Source organism: Mizuhopecten yessoensis, unplaced genomic scaffold (genome assembly GCF_002113885.1).
Source record: "Mizuhopecten yessoensis strain PY_sf001 unplaced genomic scaffold, ASM211388v2 scaffold5825, whole genome shotgun sequence".
Taxonomy (NCBI): Eukaryota; Metazoa; Mollusca; class Bivalvia; order Pectinida; family Pectinidae; genus Mizuhopecten; species Mizuhopecten yessoensis.
The window spans coordinates 196,209-219,839 of record NW_018406242.1 but is presented as its reverse complement, the minus strand read 5'-3'; the positions used below and the strand labels follow the sequence as shown (position 1 = coordinate 219,839).

At 38.2% G+C, this 23,631-nt stretch overlaps 1 protein-coding gene across 3 annotated transcripts in view; it reads right to left on the bottom strand.

The window, feature by feature from the left end:
- The window catches only part of LOC110451149 (leucine-rich repeat-containing protein 40-like), a 156,969-nt gene that overhangs the window by 23,595 nt on the left and 109,743 nt on the right, over positions 1–23,631 (bottom strand). For all 3 annotated transcript variants that reach the window (XM_021499011.1, XM_021499012.1, XM_021499013.1), the window contains exons 9-11: positions 20,863–21,035; positions 10,459–10,566; positions 5,758–5,868 (exon numbers count right to left, since the gene is read on the bottom strand). In XM_021499011.1, coding sequence (XP_021354686.1) covers positions 5,758–5,868; positions 10,459–10,566; positions 20,863–21,035 — 392 coding nt within the window. The remainder of the gene's footprint in view (positions 1–5,757; positions 5,869–10,458; positions 10,567–20,862; positions 21,036–23,631) is intronic.

The window sequence follows — 23,631 nt, the reverse complement described above, 5'->3', positions numbered from 1 at the left end:
TTTGTTTGTTTTTCAATCATGAAATTACCATTTTTAACTTTATTTTTGTTATTTTTCATATTTCAAATGTGTCAATTAAGTTTATCCTTTCCACTGTATTGACTTCATCGTTACCTTCTTATTGATTATCTCCCCTTTCTTACAGCATTTGTGACCACAGTCCACTGGGCACACCCCTTTTCATGGTCATGTAATCATGATTGGCCATGAAAGGGGATTATGTGTGCAGTGGACTGTGGTAGCAAGTGATTTATTGCCCACAGTTTTCCATTGTGAGAGGTGGGAAGTATGCAGTAATATGTCTTCTTGAAGGAAGAAGTCGTTATCGGGACTTGCAGGTTCTACTACACGAAATGCTAAAAGAAAAGATAATTGTGCACATATCAAATGTCGTAGGAAAATAAGTTATAGTGGATAAAGTCTGGGGGTCGTAGTCCAAACGCTCCATTCTGCACTCTTTGTTGATCACATATTTCAGTTGGATCTGGTGCTAAAAACGACGTTACTTAGACATTCAAAAACACGCACAGGCATTTGATGATTTGTTTCTGTCAATCAAAATGATCCTGACAATAAGAATTTAAACCCTACTTGTATGAAACTGATATTTTATATGAGAAGGGTGCGACTTCTTATTGTCAGGACCATTTTTATTGACAGAAACGAAATGGTATTTTATATGAGAAGAATGTGACATCTTATTGTCAGGACCATTTTAATTGAAATAAAAAAATGCCTGTAAAAACTCAGTATCATATATATTATGATGAATTAATTTTATAAGTTATGTTGTTGACAAATCTTTTTATTTTTCAGCTTTGAATTTGGTATTGTGGATGAGGATCATGCAGCTACTGTAGCTCTGCTGGAAGAATAGTTTAATGAATGTAGAATGTACCTTTTACATCATTAAAATATTAAAATTCTAATTTAATATCTACATATACTTTTGTTATATTTGTTGCGAAAAAAGACCTCACATGCTATGACCCTCTTTTTCATTTTCAAAAGAGGGCCATCACTCTCTTTCAGTATATCCGGGTATGCTGCCCAGTGGTGAGCTGTAGACTTGCTCAAGTCCATTGAAATACTTTTCAACATTACAATTAACATAAGGTCTGATTCATTCCATTTGTTATATGTTGAGGCAAAATTTTAATTTGTTAAACCTGAATTAATATAAAGTAACATACATGTTTTCAATGCATTACATTTGTACCAATAATAAAAAAATATTTTTACTTCTCTTTATCAAACAGTACTGAAATTGCTGGACTGAGAGGTACAAAATACCAAAATCTGTTCCTACAAAACATACTGGAATCTGATTAAGTTATGCAAATACATTGGTAGTTTATGGAAAAAGCCATTAACGAAGATCATAGATGTTTTTCAAACTAAATAATTTCATAATTTTAAAGGTAATATTTTGATCAGTCTTTTCTTCCCCCTCCTCTAAAAGAACAGTTGACATACCTGGGATTTCATTATCAATTTATTTTCAAGAAAAAACCCAAAATGAATTATTGATCTCTTGCTTGATAAATACAGTCATAAATATTAAGTGTCTTTCAATAACACTTACAACAAAAAACAAATGTAAAATGTCTAACTCCAGAAATGCATGTCACTAAAATGTTTAAGTCCTGAAATTTGGGAGTAAAATGTCTGAGTCCTAAACTCCGTGTCAGTAAAATGTCTAAGTTCTGAAATCCTTGTCAGAAAATGGCAATTATGTAGAAAAATCCAAGAGAATTTCCTCCAATTTTTTTTCTAAGCTTTAAAAATTTGCCTGGACCTTTACTTTTACATAAATACGTCAGTAATGCAGGAAATATCTGTCTGGGGTTTTCATTGGGCATGGATATTTTCACAAAAAATTCCACACGGATCTAGACAAGGAATCCGTGACCGTATGGAATACGCATGGAAAAATCCAAAAGTTGAAATAGCCGTACGGTTTCCAGTTTTTTCCATACAGATTCCGTGTCCCATTTTGGTACAGGCTAGACAGGTGTATCCACACTTTTTCAAATGTGATATCCTATTGTTTTGATATGGGAATCCAACTGTCTCACCCTAGGGTTGAGGTGAGGGGATTGATATGTCAGAACAATTATGACTTCACATCAAATTACACTGACATCATTCAACAATGCATTGAACCTGTAACATTAACATTGCATTAAATATATGACATAACAAGGGTAAGAGGAAAAGATCCTTGAACTCCATAAAGGTGAGATGTTCGATCTCAACACTCACTTGGCATGGTTCATGTTTGGCAACTTATACCGGTGGGAGTCTTGCCCTTTTAGTTTGAGATCCCCAATCTCATTCCCTCTAGTCACTACTGCATACATTAACAATTAAAATGTTTTAAAAAGTTGAGATATAAGCATTAAAATCAGAACAAGAGGCCCACAGGGCCTGTATCGCTCACCTGAATATTTAAGCAGTCACAGCAAATTATTCTCATTAAATATTATACTGTATATACAAATATTTCAATTGCAAACTTTGTCGGCTCAATCCGTTGAAGCTACCAGCCAAATATTATTATATGATTCTATGCTATTCGGTTCTTCAGAAGAGGTTGTTTGAAGTGTTTGACATATTTGTCCCTGTAACCTTGTAAGTAGCTCAAGGTCATTTTCCTTCTCAAACTTTGTTGGCTCTATCCCAAGCAGCTACCAGCCGAATCTTATGAATCCATGCGTTTTAGTTCTTCAGAACAAGTCGTTTGAAGTGTTGTTGACCTCTGTGACATTTAAAGTAGGTTGAAGTCATTTTCATTTGCATACTTTGATGAGCTCAATCCCAAGAAGCCACCAGCCAAACATTATGATTCTATGCCTTTCGTTTATTCAGAGTAAGTCATTTGAAGTTTTTTGACATATTTGACTCCAGTGACCTTGAAAGAAGGTCAAGGTCATTTTCATTCTCAAACAACATCGACCTCAATCCAAAGAGGATACCAGCAAAATATTAAGATTCTGTGACTTTCAGTTCTTCAGAAGTCATTTAAAGTGTTTGACACATTTTACCCATGTAAAATTGAAAATACGTCAAGGTCATCTCGTTCTCAAACTTTGCCAGGTTCTTACAAATGAAGCTTTCAGCCAAATATCATGACTCTAGACCTGTCCATTATTCAGAAGAAGTTGTTTGAATTGAATGAGAAATTTGAACCCTGTGACCTTGAAAGTAGGTCAAGGCCATTTTCTTTCTCAAACTCTCGCGGGCTCCACCAAAAGAAGCTACCTGAGCAACATTGAAAGTTTCTATACCTTTCAGTTTTTCCGAAGAAGTCGCTTCAAACGTTTGACATATTTGACTCCAGTGACCTTGAAAGGAGGTCAAGGTAATTTTCATTCGCAAACTTTGTCAGGCTCTTTCATGGTTCATACAAACTTTTGACCTCAAAATTTAAGGGTTTTTCAAGGGTTTTTCAAGACAAATTTTGAAAATTCAAGGGCTCATTTATATCGCAAAATAAACAAACAATTTTAATGAACATTAGGCCTTGAGGGACTGGGATTGAAGGAAAGTCATTGACATCTATGTTCGGATATGGATTAGGAACAATCGAGGCAGGTCTCGATGTACTTGCTGTTGACGTAGAGGGTTTGGTATAAAAGTCTGCCAAAGGCCGAGTCGAAGCAGTCCCCGAAAATTTTCACATGTTTTTGACTTTTCATATGTGATGTAAGGGCGTATTCCCCCATCTTGCCCAGATCGATAATTCTGTTACACAGCGAGCACAAAGCAGAAGTCATATCACCCTTGAACTCCCTCACCCAAAAAAATCTGGGATCATCAAGCCATTTGTGGTTAAAAACACACTTCCCCATCGCAGTTGTTCCATTTGTGTTCCCCTCCTGTTAACAATACTCGTCATGCGCATGACCATCTGTCACTTTGGCGCTTTGACTACGAGACTTACTCAATTCAAACGCAGTAATGATACAAATTGAAAAAGTAAAACCGGAAACTACATCTGTATATATTTTCCGGAATTATCAAAAATTACGATCTGCAATTTGACTATCAATCTGTGTTAAAAAAAAATATGTATGCGACGAATGTTTACCAAATACTGAATTTCAAGGGTTTTTCAAGGCTTACAGTAATTTTCAAGGGTTTTTGAAGACAGACATCAAATTCAAGGGTTTTTCAAGACCTGTGCGAACCATGTCTTTCCTAAGTAGCTACCAGCCAAAGATTCTAGGCCTGTCCATTCTTCAGAAGAAGTCGTTTAAAGGAAAAGATAACGGACGGACGACAGAAGATGGATTACAGACGACAGACGGATGGATGCCGCACCATGACATAAGCTCACTTGCCCTTCGGGCAGGTGAGCTAAAAATGGAAAATACACAATGTATTAAAATTAACTAAAAATCAACTTTTTGGGTACTTTTCCCCCCCCCAAAAAACTCAGTCTATCTGAATGCTAAGATTTTCATAAAATCACCTCTACATATAGTTACATAACCATTATGCGAAAGACATAACCATTATGTGAAAGTTTCAACAAATTCTGCTGGTTAATTGTGAAAGGGTTGAGCCTCCTTAAGTCCGAAACAATTGTGTATTAAAATTCCAAGAATTCATTAAAGTATTGAACTGTTTTTGTATGGCATTTATGATCTATTTGAATGGCAAAGCTGTGTCATTCAAATAGATCAAAATGGCCACACAAAAACAATTTAATGCTTATATTTACGTTTTCTCTGCCTTTGCCTTTTATTGTTTTTTTAAACTTACAAGTTATATTTAAAATTAAAATATTCCCGCTTTATCAAACTTGTTCAATAGCTGGAACAGTGTGTTGTCGCATGCATGCTGATTGGCAAAAAATGTAGTACTTTGAAAATTTAACAAACACTTGAATTTACTATCAATTAAATTGCGTATGATGTGTCTATAGGGTGATTTAAGTTTTTCAATAGAAATCTGAGACGAAAGTGTTTTAATTTTTAATCCAGAACAAATTTTGCACATGGTTAAACATATCTGACTTTCCCCTCATGAGTGAGTTATTTTTGAAAGTTGAATGGCGTGAATTTATTTGTTGATTGCATGGAAACCTGGCTCCAGTTGGTATATGCTACAACAGACTTGTTATTTGACATTTTGACAGAAATTGAGTGCTTACTTTTGTGATGTTGACACGGTCCTGTTATATGACTGGAATGAGGATTCGTTTTTGTGGTTAGACATAAATATGATATGCCTTGTCTCAAACTTTTGATCAAGTTTTCATTCCTGTCAGTGCATTGGTTCAAAATCAATGTCTGCCAATTTAATATTCGTTAATGTTTGATTACCGCTAGATGATAATTCATCACCAAAAAAGTTGGGCAAATCCAAGCAAAAAGTGGAAAGATTGTTTGATTCTGTCATGGTTAGATCAGTGCAGTGTAACAGACGATACTGTATTTCTAATAAAGTGTTTAATTTATTTTCATTGGTTATTTCAACCAATGTGCATTTTTTTTTACACATATTTACAATTACATTGTCAAGTCTCACAATGCCCTGGGATATTTCAGCTGCCAGCATGTTTGTTTACATTGGATATTGTAGTTCCAGTCTGTGTTGTATCAATACGCTAAGAATTGTGTCTCGTGGTGCATGACATTTTTAAGTCCCATCAACAACAAAGCTTTCAATTAGACTACATAGTGACAATGCCATGCAAATGTAAATATATCCCCTTATCTTTATTATGAGGAAGTTAAGCCAGCTTACCTGAGATCTAGAGACACAAGGTTCATAAAAAGGCTGATGTCTTGGTGAAGTGTCGTAAAGCAGTTGAAACCAAGGTTAAGTACTTTCAGAGTGTCCTGTAGCAGCATAAGACTGGTAAGGGAGAAAACAAAATATTAGACTATTCAAGGGAAAACCGTATGTCGCATGCTTTATGACATCATAATTATGCTGATTCCAATGTGGGCCGAACTTACTCCAAACTGCCTGTCCAAGCTTGCTACAAAGCAAGCCATCCAATTTTCTGACAGAAAAAGTTGAATAGTTCTTCAAATGTGGACATGTTAGCCCATTTCTAATTATTTCATGAAAGTAGCTCAAGGTCATTTTCATTCTCAAACTTTGTCAGGCTCTATCCAAGGAAGCTATCAGCCAAATATGAAGATTCTATACCTATCAGTTCTTCAGAAGAAGTCGCTTGAAGCGTTTGACACATTTGACCCCTGTGACCTTGTTTGTAGGTCAAGGTCATTTTCATTCTCAAACTTTGTCATGCTCGATCCCAAGAAGCTTCCATTCAAATGTGAAGATTCTATACCTTTCAGTTCATATGAGAAGTCATTTGAAGCATTTGACACATTTGAACCCTGTGACCTTGAAAGTAGGTCAAGGTCATTTTCGTTCTCAAACTTTTTCAGGATTCTACCAGCAAAGCTTTTAGCTACATATAATGACTCTATGCATGACTGTTCTTCAGAAGAAGTTGTTTAAAGGAAAAGTTGACGGATGACGATGGATGACTGATGGACGGATGACAGACTGATGACAGATGCTGCACCAAGACATAAGCCCACTTGCCTTTGGGGCAAGTGAGCTAAAAATGGGCCGAACTTGCCCCAATCTTCCCTAACTAGAACATATTTTTTTTAGTATTCACTTTCGTCGAATCAAAACTAAACTAATTCAAGATATGCAATACTCATGTTTGATTTTCTGTTGCAACAATTCAGTCCGAGCTCCAAATAGATGATGTGCTCCACACTCAAATTCATACAAGGCATCACAAGTGATACAAATCCCCTCACATTCACACATTGTGACATATGTAAGAGGAAATGAAGTCGCTTGAGTGCTGACCATTTTTTTTCTAAAAATAGTAAGGGATTGACCTTGACCTTCAACATAGAAATCTGTTGAAGAATGAAGTTGCTAGCGCAATGACAAAGAGTGTAACAGTAACGTACATACGTACGGGCGGAATCCTATATCCACTCAAACTTTCGTGGCAGGGGGACAGTAAGCATGTTCCTGTTATATTTGCTTGCTTTAGAAAAAAGCAATTTTCAAATCACAGTTTTCAGCAACAACCATATGTATTTCATATTTAACCCCACATTCTACTATAAAAACAATCAATGTCGTGATCTTCTAGGCCCGATCGTTTAATTTTTTAATTTTTGTTCTCATTATCGGACTAGTAAGCAAAAAATATATAAAACAGAGAAAATGATCGGGCTTAGAAGCTAAGGTTCCCAAAGCTATATCAGCCTTAAAATCATCGCAAATTATATCAGCGATGTAGGAGAATCTAGACGTGTCAGTCCCATGTTAAGTGATGCAAAATGACACATTCATGTGCATTCTGCACATTGAATAATTTGTTTAAATTCCCCTTTTGGGATAAACTAAACATTAAATAAATATGAGTTATGCTGTGCATTGTACCTTAATTACTAGCAAAAGGTAAACAGTATGTTTAAGCAAATTCTATGATACTAGAAAACAACATATTATAATCATGTAAATGTATCTTAATGATCATTTACACTAACTTGAAACCACAGGTGGAAATACAGGTAACAAGAGGCCCAACCTTAAAAGTGCATGATCTAAAACAAAGCTACAGGTAAAATATCAGTATTTATGATTAAAAGTCATTCAAAAGAACCTATTAAAAGATTTAAAAACATTTCACCCCTTTGACCTTGAAAGTCGAACAAGGTGATTTTGTTGAACAGATTTTATAGCCCTTTATCTCGGGATGCAACTTTCAAAATATCACCACCCTATCCTTTTATTTATTAAAATTAGGTCATTTAAGGAGGCTCCACCCTTTCGCAATTAGCCAGCAGAATTCAATGAAAGTTTCACATAATGGTTATGTCACTATGTAGATATGATTTTATGAAAATCTCAGCATTCCGATAAACTGGGGATTTTTTTGTAAAAAAGACCAAAAAAATGATTTTTTGTCAAATTCAACACTTTCACATTTTTTGAGCCTGTGGCATTGTTCAAAACTATAACAACAATATAATAATGAAAGAAGCATTGCTAATTAACCCTACAAATATTTTATTTATCATAAAATATCTACAACATGTTACACAAAACGTTTTTTATTGAAATTGTATGGATAAAAGTGACTAAATACAAGCTAAAAGCAAACAGGACACATAGTTTCATTTAAAAAGAGTGAAAAATTGAACCAAATACACACAAAGTCTTCATAATTAATTTATTTTACATTTTACAATAATTTTGATCCTGGTGAGAGTTGTCTACCTTGAAAAAAATCGGAACTTTTTGCCGAGGGATAGAATTTATACAATGACACTTATTTACTATACCAAAAACGACGGAAATAAATTAAATTCCTATATTTAAATGTCAATTTACTGTTCTTTTATGGAACAAAATTACTCTCAATTATGTACACTTTGGACATCATTCCATAGCCAGCTTACGCATGGTATATTAACATGTCAGGTACATATGTAACCATAGGCTATCGCAAGGTATGCCATTATTACGTGCACGCACATGCACTTGCATTTCATAGGGATCTTGATATTTTACAAACCACTATTTTCACAGAGTTATTGTTATTGCATTTGTGAACCGATTTAACTGACAGAGCGTAACTCGCTCGACAAAAAAAATCGTAGCGACCAAGAGCTTGTGAACTTCTGTTAGCACGTGTCGTTGATACGTACAGGTGAGGTCGGTAAACAAAATACACCAGTCTGCATTCATGATTCCATGCGCCTCATATACGACCTTCTTGAAGTCGTCTGATCGTATGTCAGTGTTTTCCCGTGAGTTAATTAATGTCTTTGTATCATGAGCTTTATTTCTGAAGTACGTGTGATTACACATTTCCAAGTTAAACCTCGATATAGGGTGTTGAAATATCATTGTAACGCACGTGTACTATTGTTTACCCGGTGTTACTATAATTTACACTACGGTAATGGAATGCCCGATACGCAATACGGAAATGACGACACGAAAATACGAGAAGAAAAAAATGTGTATTACGAACGGTGGAAAGTCCTTAAATGTTTATACATATTTGACCAAATGTGACCTTGAAAGTGGGTCAATGTCATTCCCATGAAAAAGCTTGATAGCCCTTCATCCAAGCATACTATTGGCTAAATATCAATATTCTTGGATTAATGGTTATATCATCACCATCCATATAAGTCCGCTAAAACTGACCATAAATTCTGATCGGTCGCCATCTTTCTTCTACCCATATGCACATCACTCCCCGTTTCTTCGTCGATACGAGGTGCAAAATCAGACATTGGTATCATGTCATGAACCCGACCCAACACTGCAATATCTTTGGGTCCGAAAACCTCAAAATCATTATCATCATTGTCCTAGTCAATGTCAAACAATTCTCGTAAAAAATCAGAGTCTGAGTCGTCGGTGTCAGCTGCCATGTTTGTTTACCCTTGAAACCACTCGATTGATAAATGAGGTCAACAATTCATAAATTGGAACATTTAACATGATTTGATAGACATGTTCCCTTTTAACCAATCAGAAGTCATGTTACGAACGCCCAAAGTTTGTAGAAGCTTCTAGAACATTTAATAGCATGTTTACCTGAAGATCAATTATAGTCGCGACCAGCGCTGGTGGACCGCGATGTGGGGCCCGACTGTAGTCGGGACACACACTCTAAGGGTTAAAGGAAAAGTTGACGACGACGGATGGCAGATTGATGATGGACAGAGGACGGACACTGCCGTTTGGCATAAGCTCACTATGGTCAAATATCATCACACTAGACATTTGGTTATTCAGAAGAAGTTATTTTAAGTAAAAAGATGATGTTATTCAGACGCCCAACCATAGCATAAGCTCACCTGGCCCAAAGGACCCAATTGTCAATGGGTGGGGTACTGCTAGATACAAGTTGTTTCACAACTAAAACAATTGTCAATGGGTGGGATACTGATTGATACAAGTCTTATAACTCCCAAAACAATTGTCAATGAGTGGGATACTGATAGATACAAGTTTTTTTACCCCTTAAAAAGTTATCAATGGGTGGGGGGCTACTGATCGATACAAAATGTATTACTCCTAAAACAATTGTCAATGGGTGGGGTACTGATAGATACAAGTTTTATTACTCCTAAAACAATTGTCAATGGGTGGAATACTGATCGATACAAGTTTTATTACTCCTAAAACAATTGTCAATGGGTGGGGAACTGTTCGATACAAGTTTAATTACTCCTAAAACAATTGTCAATGGGTGGGGTACTGATAGATACAAGTTTTATTACTCCTAAAACAATTGTCAATGGGTGGGGTACGGATAGATATACATGCATGTATATCCTATTGGCTTACTCCTTCCCCTAAATGATCAAACATCTTGTTATGAAACAAATCATAACAAATATTTTATACATTTCAGGATACAGATGAGACACTCACTTGTTGGGTAAGTCTGAAAACTTGTTTTTACTGATGTCAACTGTCATGACTCCAGACTTTTCTGCTACAGCCCATACATCTAGTGGTACGTCTGTGGCTTGCTTCCCACTGTCAAAGAGAAAAATTGTTAAAAAATATCTAAATTAATAATTTACACAAGAGATCCCAGACCCCCCATTGTAATTGTAAGATCCATATTTGTTCTGTTAATTTGATCTTTTTTCTTTCTTCTTTATTGGATTGATAGTTTTGTGAACAGTAGATGCATTTTAAATTTCATATAGTTGGTATTTCTTCAATTCTTTAGGTTGGTAGGTTGAAATTGTATAATATTGTTAATATACATCTAGCACAACCAGTGGAATGTTTATTTGTGACCAAATGGCAATAAAATCACAGTTATTTTGGCTACAATATAAGGGTGTATACACTTTATGCATGAAATAAAGATTATATCAACAAATCGATTCAGCTACACTTTGTTTAACACTTGGTCATAGATGTGTGGAGTCTATGAGCCCCTTTATCTTGATTCAGATCTGGCAGACTGTGATGAATCAGTAAGGCTTCCTTTATACCCCACTTGAAAATGTTGCTGTCTCATTTTAACAATTTGGAATTTTCCCTGTCAAAAGCATGCTTTTGCTGTGTAGTATGATCTGTGATTATGAGGTATTAAAAATAGAGCACTGGAATCGAATCATCAATTTGATTGTAATTTCAAACATTCATAACAACACAAGAGGCCCAGAGGGCCTTTATCGCTCACCTGGATATCTAAGCAATCATGGCAAAATATTCTCCAAATGAGATCTAAGGGAATATGCCAGACCCCAAGGCCAATCCTTGTAGCGTATCTGTATTATATTTTTCATGCCCAGCAATTTTATGAATGATTATGGGGTGAGGATCTCAACTGTTTCCGAGCTGTGACTCAGAAACTAGGTCCCTAAGGGTTGTGACCAGACCCCAGGATCAATTCTAATATCATTACTGCATTCGTCTCTTTTTGCCCAGCATTTGTATTTATAGTTTTGGGGTGGGGATCTCAACCGTTTCAAAGTTATAACCCAGGGGTTAAGTCTGCAAGGGGGGGGCAGACCCTTGGGTCAATTATAATGTCATGACTGCATTCGTCTCTTTATGCTCAACAATTGTATATATAGTTTTGGGGTGGGAATCTTAACCATTTCAAAGTTATGACCCAGGGGTTAAGTTTCAAAGGGTGGGGCAGACCCCAAGGCCATCCTGGAAGCAAATGTGCATTCATCTCTTTATACTCAGCAATTGTATATATGGTTATAGGGTTGGGATCACAACTGTTTCCAAGCTGTGACTAAGAAACTAGGTCCCTAGGGGTTTAGTCAGACCCCAGGATCTATTCTAATATCATGACTGCATTCGTCTCTTTATGCCCAGCATTTGTATATATAGTTTTGGGGTGGTGATCTCAACCGTTTTAAAGTTATGACCCAGGCACTATGTGTCCAAGGGTGGGGCCAGACCCTAGGGCCATCCTGAAGGCAAATGTGCATTCTTCTCTTTACACTCAGCAATTGTATATATGGTTATACGGTGGGGATCTCAACCATTTCCAAGTAATAAACTTTGTTTGGCCCCAACATTTGTACAATTTTGAATCCCTGCCTCCAAAGAATGCTTTTGATCAAATATGATTGATATCCAGTGCATAGTTCTACAGAAGATGTTTGTAGCAATATAGCCAATTCGCCCTCTTTAAGCCCTGCCCCTCAACCCCCTGGGGGGTCAGCTCAACCATTTGTACAATTTTGAATCTCTACTACTTAGGGATGCCTCCAGTCAAATATGGTTGATATCCATTTTTTGGTTCCAGAGAAGAAGTTGCTTAAAGCCATATAGCCAAATAGCCCCTTTTTGCCAGCCCCTCTGCGCCCAGGGGCCCTACGGTAGAAGAAGAATTTTAAAGGTTTTACCTCTATTTCCCCTATTGGGCCCCACCCCTCTGCCCCCAGGGTGGCCACACCCACCATTTATACAAAATTGAGTGCCCGTGGCCCAAGGATGTTCCAAGCCAAATTAAGTGAAATTCCACCAAGCGGTTTAGGACAAGTAGCGTTTTAAAGGAAAAGTTGACGGACGGACGCTGCGCCATGGCATAAGCTCACCTGCCCTTCAGTGATTTTGACTGGTCAGTGTTACCTTCAGGGACATTGACTGGTCAGTGTTACCTTTAACGAATTTGATAGTCAATGTTTCCTATACTGACTTGAACTGCTAAGTGTTTACTTTAGTTATATGGACCAGTCAGTTTTACCTACAGGAACTTGGACTGGTCAGTGTTACCTTAAGTGAATTTGACTGGTCAATGTTTCCTTTACTGAATAGGACTGCTGAGTGTTTCCTTTAGTGACATGGACTGGTCAGTTGTATCCTTACTGACTTAGACTGGTCAGTGTTACCTTCAGTAAGTTGGACTGGTCAGTGTTACCTTCAGTGACTTGGACTGGTCAGTGTTACCTTCAGTAAGTTGGACTGGTCAATGTTACCTTCAAAGCTTTGGACTGGCCAGTATATCCTTCAGTGATTTTGACTGGTCAGTGTTACCTTTAGGGACATTGACTGGTCAGTGTTACCTTTAACGAATTTGATGGTCAATGTTTCCTTTACTGACTTGAACTGCTAAGTGTTTACTTTAGTTACATGGACCAGTAAGTTTTATCCTTACTGACTTGGACTTGTCAGTGTTACCTTCAGTGACTTGGACTGGTTGGTGTTACATTTACTGACTTTGACTGGTTAGAATTACCATAACTGACTAAGACTGGTCAGTGTTACCTTCAGTGACGTTGACTGGTTTAGTGTTACATGAAGTGAGTTGGACTGGTCAGTGTTACCTTCAGTGACTTGGACTGGTCAGTGCTACCTTAAGTGAGTTGGAATGGTCAGTGCTACCTTCAGTGACTTTGATTGGTCAGTGTTACCTTTAGCGAATTTGACTGGTCAATGTTTCCTTTACTGACTTGAACTGCTAAGTGTTTACTTTAGTTACATGGACCAGTCAGTTTTATCCTTACTGAATTGGACTTGTCAGTGTAACTTTCAGTGACTTGGACTGGTTAGTGTTACATTTACTGACTTTAACTGGTTAGAGTTACCATAACTGACTTAGACTGGTCAGTGTTACCTTCAGTGACGTTGACAGGTTTAGTGTTACATGAAGTGAGTTGGACTGGTCAGTGTTACCTTAAGTGAGTTGGAATGGTCAGTGCTACCTTCAGTGACTTTGATTGGTCAGTGTTACCTTTAGCGAATTTGACTGGTCAATGTTTCCTTTACTGACTTGAACTGCTAAGTGTTTACTTTAGTTACATGGACCAGTCAGTTTTATCCTTACTGAATTGGACTTGTCAGTGTAACTTTCAGTGACTTGGACTGGTTAGTGTTACATTTACTGACTTTAACTGGTTAGAGTTACCATAACTGACTTAGACTGGTCAGTGTTACCTTCAGTGACGTTGACAGGTTTAGTGTTACATGAAGTGAGTTGGACTGGTCAGTGTTACCTTAAGTGAGTTGGAATGGTCAGTGCTACCTTCAGTGACTTTGATTGGTCAGTGTTACCTTTAGCGAATTTGACTGGTCAATGTTTCCTTTACTGACTTGAACTGCTTAGTGTTTACTTTAGTTACATGGACCAGTCAGTTTTATCCTTACTGACTTTGACTTGTCAGTGTTACCTTCAGTGACTTGGACTGGTTAGTGTTACATTTACTGACTTTGACTGGTTAGAGTAACCATAACTGACTTAGACTGGTCAGTGTTACCTTCAGTGACTTTGACTGGTTAGTGTTACATGAAGTGAGTTGGACTGGACAGTCACTAGTGTTACCTTCAGTGACTTGGACTGGTCAGGGTTACCTTCAGTAAGTTGGACTGGTCAATGGTACATTAAGTGCTTTGGACTGGCCAGTATTATAACCTTCAGTGATTTTGACTAGTCAGTTTTACCAACAGGAACTTGGACTGGTCAGTGTTACCTTTAGTGAATTTGACTGGTCAATGTTTCCTTTACTGAATAGGACTGCTGAGTGTTTCCTTTAGTGACATGGACTGGTCAGTTGTATCGTTACTGACTTAGACTGGTCAGTGTTACCTTCAGGGACTTTGACTGGTCAGTGTTACCTTTAGCGAATTTGACTGGTCAATGTTTCCTTTACTGACTTGAACTGCTAAGTGTTTACTTTAGTTACATGGACCAGTCAGTTTTATCCTTACTGATTTGGACTTGTCAGTGTAACCTTCAGTGACTTGGACTGGTTAGTGCTACCTTCAGTGACTTTGATTGGTCAGTGTTACCTTTAGCGAATTTGACTGGTCAATGTTTCCTTTACTGACTTGAACTGCTAAGTGTTTACTTTAGTTACATGGACCAGTCAGTTTTATCCTTACTGATTTGGACTTGTCAGTGTAACCTTCAGTGACTTGGACTGGTTAGTGCTACCTTCAGTGACTTTGATTGGTCAGTGTTACCTTTAGCGAATTTGACTGGTCAATGTTTCCTTTACTGACTTGAACTGCTAAGTGTTTACTTTAGTTACATGGACCAGTCAGTTTTATCCTTACTGAATTGGACTTGTCAGTGTAACCTTCAGTGACTTGGACTGGTTAGTGTTACATTTACTGACTTTAACTGGTTAGAGTTACCATAACTGCATGACTTAGACTGGTCAGTGTTACCTTCAGTGACTTTGACTGGTTAGTGTTATATGAAGTGATTTGGACTGGTCAGTGTTACCTTCAGTGACTTAGACTGGTCAGTGTTACCTTCAGTAAGTTGGACTGGTCAATGTTACCTTAAGTGCTTTGGACTGGCCAGTATAACCTTCAGTGATTTTGACTGGTCAGTTTTACCTACAGGAACTTGGACTGGTCAGTGTTACCTTAAGTGAATTTGACTGGTCAATGTTTCCTTTACTGAATAGGACTGTTGAGTGTTTCCTTTAGTGACATGGACTGGTCAGTTGTATCCTTACTGACTTAGACTGGTCAGTGTTACCTTCAGTAAGTTGGACTGGTCAGTGTTACCTTCAGTGACTTGGACTGGTCAGTGTTACCTTCAGTAAGTTGGACTGGTCAATGTTACCTTCAAAGCTTTGGACTGGCCAGTATATCCTTCAGTGATTTTGACTGGTCAGTGTTACCTTTAGGGACATTGACTGGTCAGTGTTACCTTTAACGAATTTGATGGTCAATGTTTCCTTTACTGACTTGAACTGCTAAGTGTTTACTTTAGTTACATGGACCAGTAAGTTTTATCCTTACTGACTTGGACTTGTCAGTGTTACCTTCAGTGACTTGGACTGGTTGGTGTTACATTTACTGACTTTGACTGGTTAGAATTACCATAACTGACTAAGACTGGTCAGTGTTACCTTCAGTGACGTTGACTGGTTTAGTGTTACATGAAGTGAGTTGGACTGGTCAGTGTTACCTTCAGTGACTTGGACTGGTCAGTGCTACCTTAAGTGAGTTGGAATGGTCAGTGCTACCTTCAGTGACTTTGATTGGTCAGTGTTACCTTTAGCGAATTTGACTGGTCAATGTTTCCTTTACTGACTTGAACTGCTAAGTGTTTACTTTAGTTACATGGACTAGTCAGTTTTATCCTTACTGACTTGAACTTGTCAGTGTTACCTTCAGTGACTTTGACTGGTTAGTGTTACATTTACTGACTTTGACTGGTTAGAGTTACCATAACTGACTTAGACTGGTCAGTGTTACCTTCAGTGACTTTGACTGGTTAGTGTTACATGAAGTGAGTTGGACTGGTCAGTGTTACCTTCAGTGACTTGGACTGGTCACTGTTACCTTTAGTGAGTTGGACTGATCAGTGGTACCTTCAATAACTTTGTCTGGTCAATGTTACCTTCAGTGACTTGGACTGGTCACTGTTACCTTTAGTGTGTTGGACTGATCAGTGGTGCCTTCAGTAACTTTGACTGGTCACTGTTACCTTAAGTGAGTTGGAATGGTTAGTGTTACATTTACTGACTTTGACTGGTCAGTGTTACCTTCAGTGACTATGATTGGTCAGTATTACCTTCAATGACTTGCATTGGTGAGTGTTATCTTCAGTGACTTGGACTGGTTAGAGTTACCTTTAGTGATTTGAATTGGTCAGTGTTATTTTCAGTGTCTTTGAATTGTCAGTGTTACCTTTAGTGACTTAAACTGGTAAATTTAACCTCCAGTGACATGGACTGCTCATTGTTTCCCTTAATGCCTTGGATTGGTCAGTGTTTTCTTTAAGGAGTTGCACTGCTCTGTGTATCCTATTGTGATCTCGAATGGTCAGTGTTTCCTTCAGTGACATGGACTGGTCAGGGTTTTTTCTTTAGTGACATGGACTGGTCAGTGTTACCTTCAGTGACTTGGACTGGCCAGTATATCCTTCAGTGATTTTGACTGGTCAGTGTTACCTTTAGGGACATTGGCTGGTCAGTGTTACCTTTAACGAATTTGATGGTCAATGTTTCCTTTACTGACTTGAACTGCTAAGTGTTTACTTTAGTTACATGGACCAGTAAGTTTTATCCTTACTGACTTGGACTTGTCAGTGTTACCTTCAGTGACTTAAACTGGTAAATTTAACCTCCAGTGACATGGACTGCTCAATGTTTCCCTTAATGCCTTGGATTGGTCAGTGTTTTCTTTAAGGAGTTGCACTGCTCTGTGTATCCTATTGTGATCTTGAATGGTCAGTGTTTCCTTCAGTGACATGGACTGGTCAGGGTTTTTTCTTTAGTGACATGGACTGGTCAGTGATACCTTCAGTGAATTGGCTTGTCAGTGTTACCTTCATTGACTTTGACTGGTCAATGTTTCCTTTACTGAATAGGACTGTTGAGTGTTTCCTTTAGTGACATGGACTGGTCAGTTGTATCCTTACTGAACCAGACTGGTCAGTGTTACCTTCAGTAAGTTGGACTGGTCAGTGTTACCTTCAGTGACTTGGACTGGCCAGTATATCCTTCAGTGATTTTGACTGGTCAGTGTTACCTTTAGGGACATTGACTGGTCAGTGTTACCTTTAACGAATTTGATGGTCAATGTTTCCTTTACTGACTTGAACTGCTAAGTGTTTACTTTAGTTACATGGACCAGTAAGTTTTATCCTTACTGACTTGGACTTGTCAGTGTTACCTTCAGTGACTTGGACTGGTTAGTGTTACATTTACTGACTTTGACTGGTTAGAATTACCATAACTGACTAAGACTGGTCAGTGTTACCTTCAGTGACGTTGAGTGGTTTAGTGTTACATGAAGTGAGTTGGACTGGTCAGTGTTACCTTCAGTGACTTGGACTGGTCACTGTTACCTTTAGTGAGTTGGACTGATCAGTGGTACCTTCAATAACTTTGTCTGGTCAATGTTACCTTCAGTGACTTGGACTGGTCACTGTTACCTTTAGTGTGTTGGACTGATCAGTGGTGCCTTCAGTAACTTTGACTGGTCACTGTTACCTTAAGTGAGTTGGAATGGTTAGTGTTACATTTACTGACTTTGACTGGTCAGTGTTACCTTCAGTGACTATGATTGGTCAGTATTACCTTCAATGACTTGCATTGGTGAGTGTTATCTTCAGTGACTTGGACTGGTTAGAGTTACCATTAGTGATTTGAATGGGTCAGTGTTATTTTCAGTGTCTTTGAATTGTCAGTGTTACCTTTAGTGACTTAAACTGGTAAATTTAACCTTCAGTGACATGGACTGCTCATTGTTTCCCTTAAGGCCTTGGATTGGTCAGTGTTTTCTTTAAGGAGTTGCACTGCTCTGTGTATCCTATTGTGATCTCGAATGGTCAGTGTTTCCTTCAGTGACATGGACTGGTCAGGGTTTTTTCTTTAGTGACATGGACTGGTCAGTGTTACTTTTAGTGACTTGGACCGGTCAATGTTATCTTCAGTGACTTGGACTGGTCAATGTTATCTTCAGTGACTTGGACTGATAAGTGTTTCCTGTAGAAAATTTGACTGGTTAGTGTTACCTTTAGTAACTTGGACTGGTTAGTTTACCTTTAGTGACTTGGACTGGTCAGTGTTACTTTTAGTGACTTGGACTGGTCAATGTTATCTTCAGTGACTTGGACTGGTCAATGTTATCTTCAGTGACTTGGACTGATAAGTGTTTTCTGTAGTGAAATTGACTGGTTAGATTACCTTTAGTGACTTGAACTGGTCAGTGTTACTTTTAGTGACTTTGGACTGGTCAGTGTTACTTTTAGTGACTTTGGGCTGGTCAGTGTTACCTTTAGTGACTTGGACTGGTCAATGTTATCTTCAGTGACTTGGACTGATAAGTGTTTTCTGTAGTGAATTTGACTGGTTAGTGTTACCTTTAGTGACTTGGACTGGTCAGTGTTACTTTTAGTGACTTGGACTGGTCAATGTAACTTTTAGTGACTTGGACTAGTCAGTGTTGCCTTCAGTGACTTTGACTGATAAGTGTTTCCTGTAGTGAATTGGACTGGTAATTTGGACTGGTTAGTCTGACCTAAGTGTCTTTGCCTGGTAAGTCTGACCTAAGTGACTTTGACTTAAGTTAGTCTGACCTAAGTGACTTTGACTAGTTAGTCTGGCATAAGTGAATTGAGCTGGTTAGTCTGACCTTAGTGACTTGGACCTGTTAGTCTGACCTAAGTGTCTTGACCTGGCAAGTCTGACCTAAGTGACTTTGACTGGTTAGTCTGGCATAAGTGAATTGAGCTGGTTAGTCTGACCTAAGTGACTTGGACTGGTTAGTTTGACCAAAGTGTCTTGGACTGGTTAGTCTGGCATAAGTAAATTGAGCTGGTTAGTCTGACCTAAGTGACTTGGACTGGTTAGTCTGACCTAAGTGTCTTAGCCTGGTAAGTCTGACCTAAGTGACTTGGACTGGTTAGTCTGGCATAAGTGAATTGAGCTGGTAAGTCTGACCTTAGTGACTTGGACTGGTTAGTCAGGCCTAAGTGACTTAGACTGGTTAGTCTGACCTAAGTGTCTTGGCCTGGTAAGTCTGACCTAAGAGACTTGGACTGGTTAGTCTGGCATAAGTGAATTGAGCTGGTTAGTCTGACCTAAGTGACTTGGACTGGTTAGTCTGACCTTAAGTGACTTGGACTGGTAAGTCTGACCTAAGTGACTTGGACTGGTTAGTCTGGCCTAAGTGAATTGGGCTGGTTAGTCAGGCCTAAACGACTTGGGCTGGTTATTCTGACCTGAGTAATCTAAGTGATTTGGACTGGTTACAGTCTGACCTTAAGTGACTTGGACTGGTTAGTCTGGCCTTAAGTGACTTGGACTGGTCAGTGTTACCTTTACCGACATGGACTGGTCAATGTTACCTTTACTGATATTGACTGGTCAGTGTTACTTTTACTGACTTGGACTGGTCAGAGGTACCTTCAGTTACTTGGACTGGTTAGTTTTGCCTTAAGTCACTTGGACTTGTTAGTCTGACCTATGTGACTTCGACTGGTCAGTGTTACCTTCAGTGACTTCAGTGACTTTGATTGGTCAGTGAGTTGGACTGGGCAATGTTACATTTACTGACTGGGACTGGTCTGTGTAACTATTAATCTAGTAAATTGGACTGGTAAGCATTACTTAAGTGACTTTGAATGGATAGTGTTAACATTATAGTGAGTTTGACTGCTCAGTGTTTCTTTTAGTGACATGAACTGGTCAGATTTACCTTAAATGACCTACTCTGGTCTGTGTTAACTTTTTTAAGTGACTTGGTTCAGGTAGTGTTACCTTCAGTATCTTTGAATATTCAGTGTTACCGTTAGTGACTTTGACTGGTCAGTGTAACATTCAGTGAAATGGACTGCTCTGTGTATCCTTTTGTGATCTGAAATGGTCAGTCACTCACAGTTTCCTTCAGTGACATTGACCCAGGTCAGTGTTACCTTCAGTGACTTGGCTGGTCAGTGTTACCTTTACTGCCTTGGACTGGTCACTGTTACCTTTAGTGACTGGACTGGTCAGCATTACTTAAATGACTTTGAATGGATAGTGTTAACTTTAGTGCGTTGGACTGGTCAGTGTTACCTTTACTGATTTGGAAAGGTCAGTCACCTGGACTGGTTGGTGTTACCTTCAGTGACTTGGACTGGCCAGTGTTAACTTTAAGTGACTCAATGGCCTGGTCAGTTTTACCTTTATCAAGTTTGAAAGTTGGCAGCGTTACTGTTAGTGACTTGGACTAGTCTGCGTTACTGTTAATCCAGGATCTCTATCTGTTTTTTTTAATCTTTTTTTTTTGTGTACAGTCACTTGGGCTGGTTAGTAATACCTTTAGTGGCTTTACTGACTTGAGCAGATGAGTAAACCTCATCTCTAAAGGTCTGCCAAATCCAAGATCACTTAATATCAGTTTTACCTGTAGTCCAATAATTTGGAAGTGTGCATGTCATGGGCGCTGACCCCATCACCTGTGCCCCCTATGAGTCCTGACTGACCCTCTGTAGACTCCAGACCCTGGGAGCTGATTGGTGGTGGTTTAGGTTCATCTATACGATTATGCAGATACTTCTTCAGCTCCATTGTTCCTCTCTGCAAACATTAATCTCACATTAATCAAACAGTGACATATTCTGTATTTCTCTCCCCCACCTCCCAGCATTCCCAAAGATATTTCCTTATGTCAAAGGAAAAATTTAGAAAAACTGGTATACAATGGCAAAGATTATGTTTTTGACAGTCCACTGAAATACATTTTACCAGAAAATAACAGAATCAAGAATAAAAAACTCTGCCAAATGGGGTCCGCTGAACGTGGTCATCAAAACTTAACTGAGCCCTAAAGGCATTTAACCCTGTGACCAAGTTTGAAGAAAATCGGTTAACATTTATTGTACTGTTATTGCACGGAAACGAAGCGTGACAGACAGACAGACAGATAGAAGGACAAACCCAAATTAATATCCCCCGTTTCGGTGAAAGTGGGCGAAAAAAGTTGGATTGGAGAGGGGTTGCTAAGAAAATTCAATAAAATTGTAGGATTTATTGTCTCAGGAAAAGAAAATGATTAAAGCATCACAATTCAGCAAGAAAGGAAGCACTGTGTCCCAGAAAAGTGATCAAAACTGTGTCATGCCAAGATGGATATGTATGTAATGAGTGTGCGACAATTACCGTTTATAACGTTTACCTGTATTTGTATTAAATGTGTATTTGTATCAGTAATGTTACCTCAGTATATATATATAGGGTTACAACTTATTATGTGCGTTATCTCAGGTGTATATATATACTCCTGACTGGTGTCGTGCATAACAAGAGCTGTTGGAAAACAGCATAGCTCGCCTATGTATGTTATTATAATACTGCAACTATCAATAGAAACACATGTATAATAAAACAACGATATAGTGCCTGTCATTTTATTTGCCACCTCACTTACCACCAGAATATTTAAAGGACCGTTATTTGTGTTTTTCTGAAGAATTCCTTTATATGTTTCCCTCAATTTATTATTAAACCCTTTTATAATGGCAACATATGCCTTTGCAGTGTACCTTAGGTAGCAGTGTACAGTAGCATACGGTGGCCATGGGAGATATTTTGTACAATGAATAACCCCTGTAATATTACAAGTATCATCTTCCATTTATAAATATTCAATTCCCTTTGCCCAAAGATTCCCTAGAACAAGTTTGGTTAAAATACCTTCAACGGTACAGAAGGAGAAGAATCTTTAATGTTTTCCTCTATTTCCCCTATTGGGTCCCACCCCTATGCCCCCAGAGGGACCACACCCTCCATTTATACAAACTTGAGTCTCCTTTGTCCAAAGATGCTCTAGGACAAATTTGGTCAAAGTCCTTCTATTGGTTGAGAAGAAGATTTTTAAAGATTTACCTATTTTCCCACTATTTGGGCGGTCAAGGTCATTCATTTGAACAAACTTGGTAGCCCTTCATCTCAGCATGCTGCAGGCCCAATTTCAGTACCCTGGGGGTTTTGGTTATTGAGAAGTCATTTGATGATTTTACGACATTTGACCCCTGTGACCTTGAAAGTTGGTCAAGGTCATTCATTTGAACAAACTTGGTAGCCCTTCATCCCAGCATGCTACAGGCCCAGTTTCAGTACCCTGGGTCTTTCTGTTATTGAGGAGAAGTTGTTTAAAGATTTTAAGACATTTGACCCCTGTGACCTTGAAAGTGGGTCAAGGTCATTCATTTGAACAACAGCATAGCTCGCCTATGTATGTTATTATAATACTGCAACTATCAATAGAAACACATGTATAATAAAACAACGATATAGTGCCTGTCATTTTATTTGCCACCTCACTTACCACCAGGATATTTCAAGGACCGTTATTTGTGTTTTTCTGAAGAATTCCTTTATATGTTTCCCTCAATTTATTATCAAACCCTTTTATAATGGCAACATATGCCTTTGCAGTGTACCTTAGGTAGCAGTGTACAGTAGCATACGGTGGCCATGGGAGATAGATTTGTACAATGAATAACCCCTGTAATATTACATGTATCATCTTCAATTTATAAATATTCAATTCCCTTTGCCCAAAGATTCTCTAGAACAAGTTTGGTTAAAATCCCTTCAACGGTACAGAAGGAGAAGAATCTTTAATGTTTTCCTCTATTTCCCCTAATGGGCCCCATTCATCTGCCGCAAAGAAGGGGGGACCTCACACCTCAGTTTATACAAAATTGATTCTTTTGTCCCTAAGCATGCTTCAGACTGCATTTGGTTTAAATCCCTTCACTTGTATAGTAGGAGAAAACAATTCCTCTATTTCCCCTATTGGGTCCCACCCCTATGCCCCCAGAGGGACCACACCCTCCATTTTTACAAACTTGAGTCTCCTTTGTCCAAAGATGCTCTAGGACAAAGGGCCTGTTTCCAGTAATGTTAATTCTCCATAGGAGCCTGCCCCCGTATAATTTCTTATCTAGCTCAACTACTGTTTTTTTCTTTTCCGAAGAATAATTTTACACCTTTCCGACACCCAGATTTCATAATTTCAGTGAAAATGTATTTTTATAAAGTTGTCAATTTCAGCATCAAAGACATAAGTTCGTAAATAAAAGAAGGTTATCTCGAAATTGTAATTCGCAACATAGTATAAATTTCTTTTGATAAATATTTCCAAAACATCGTGTTTATTCATAAAACA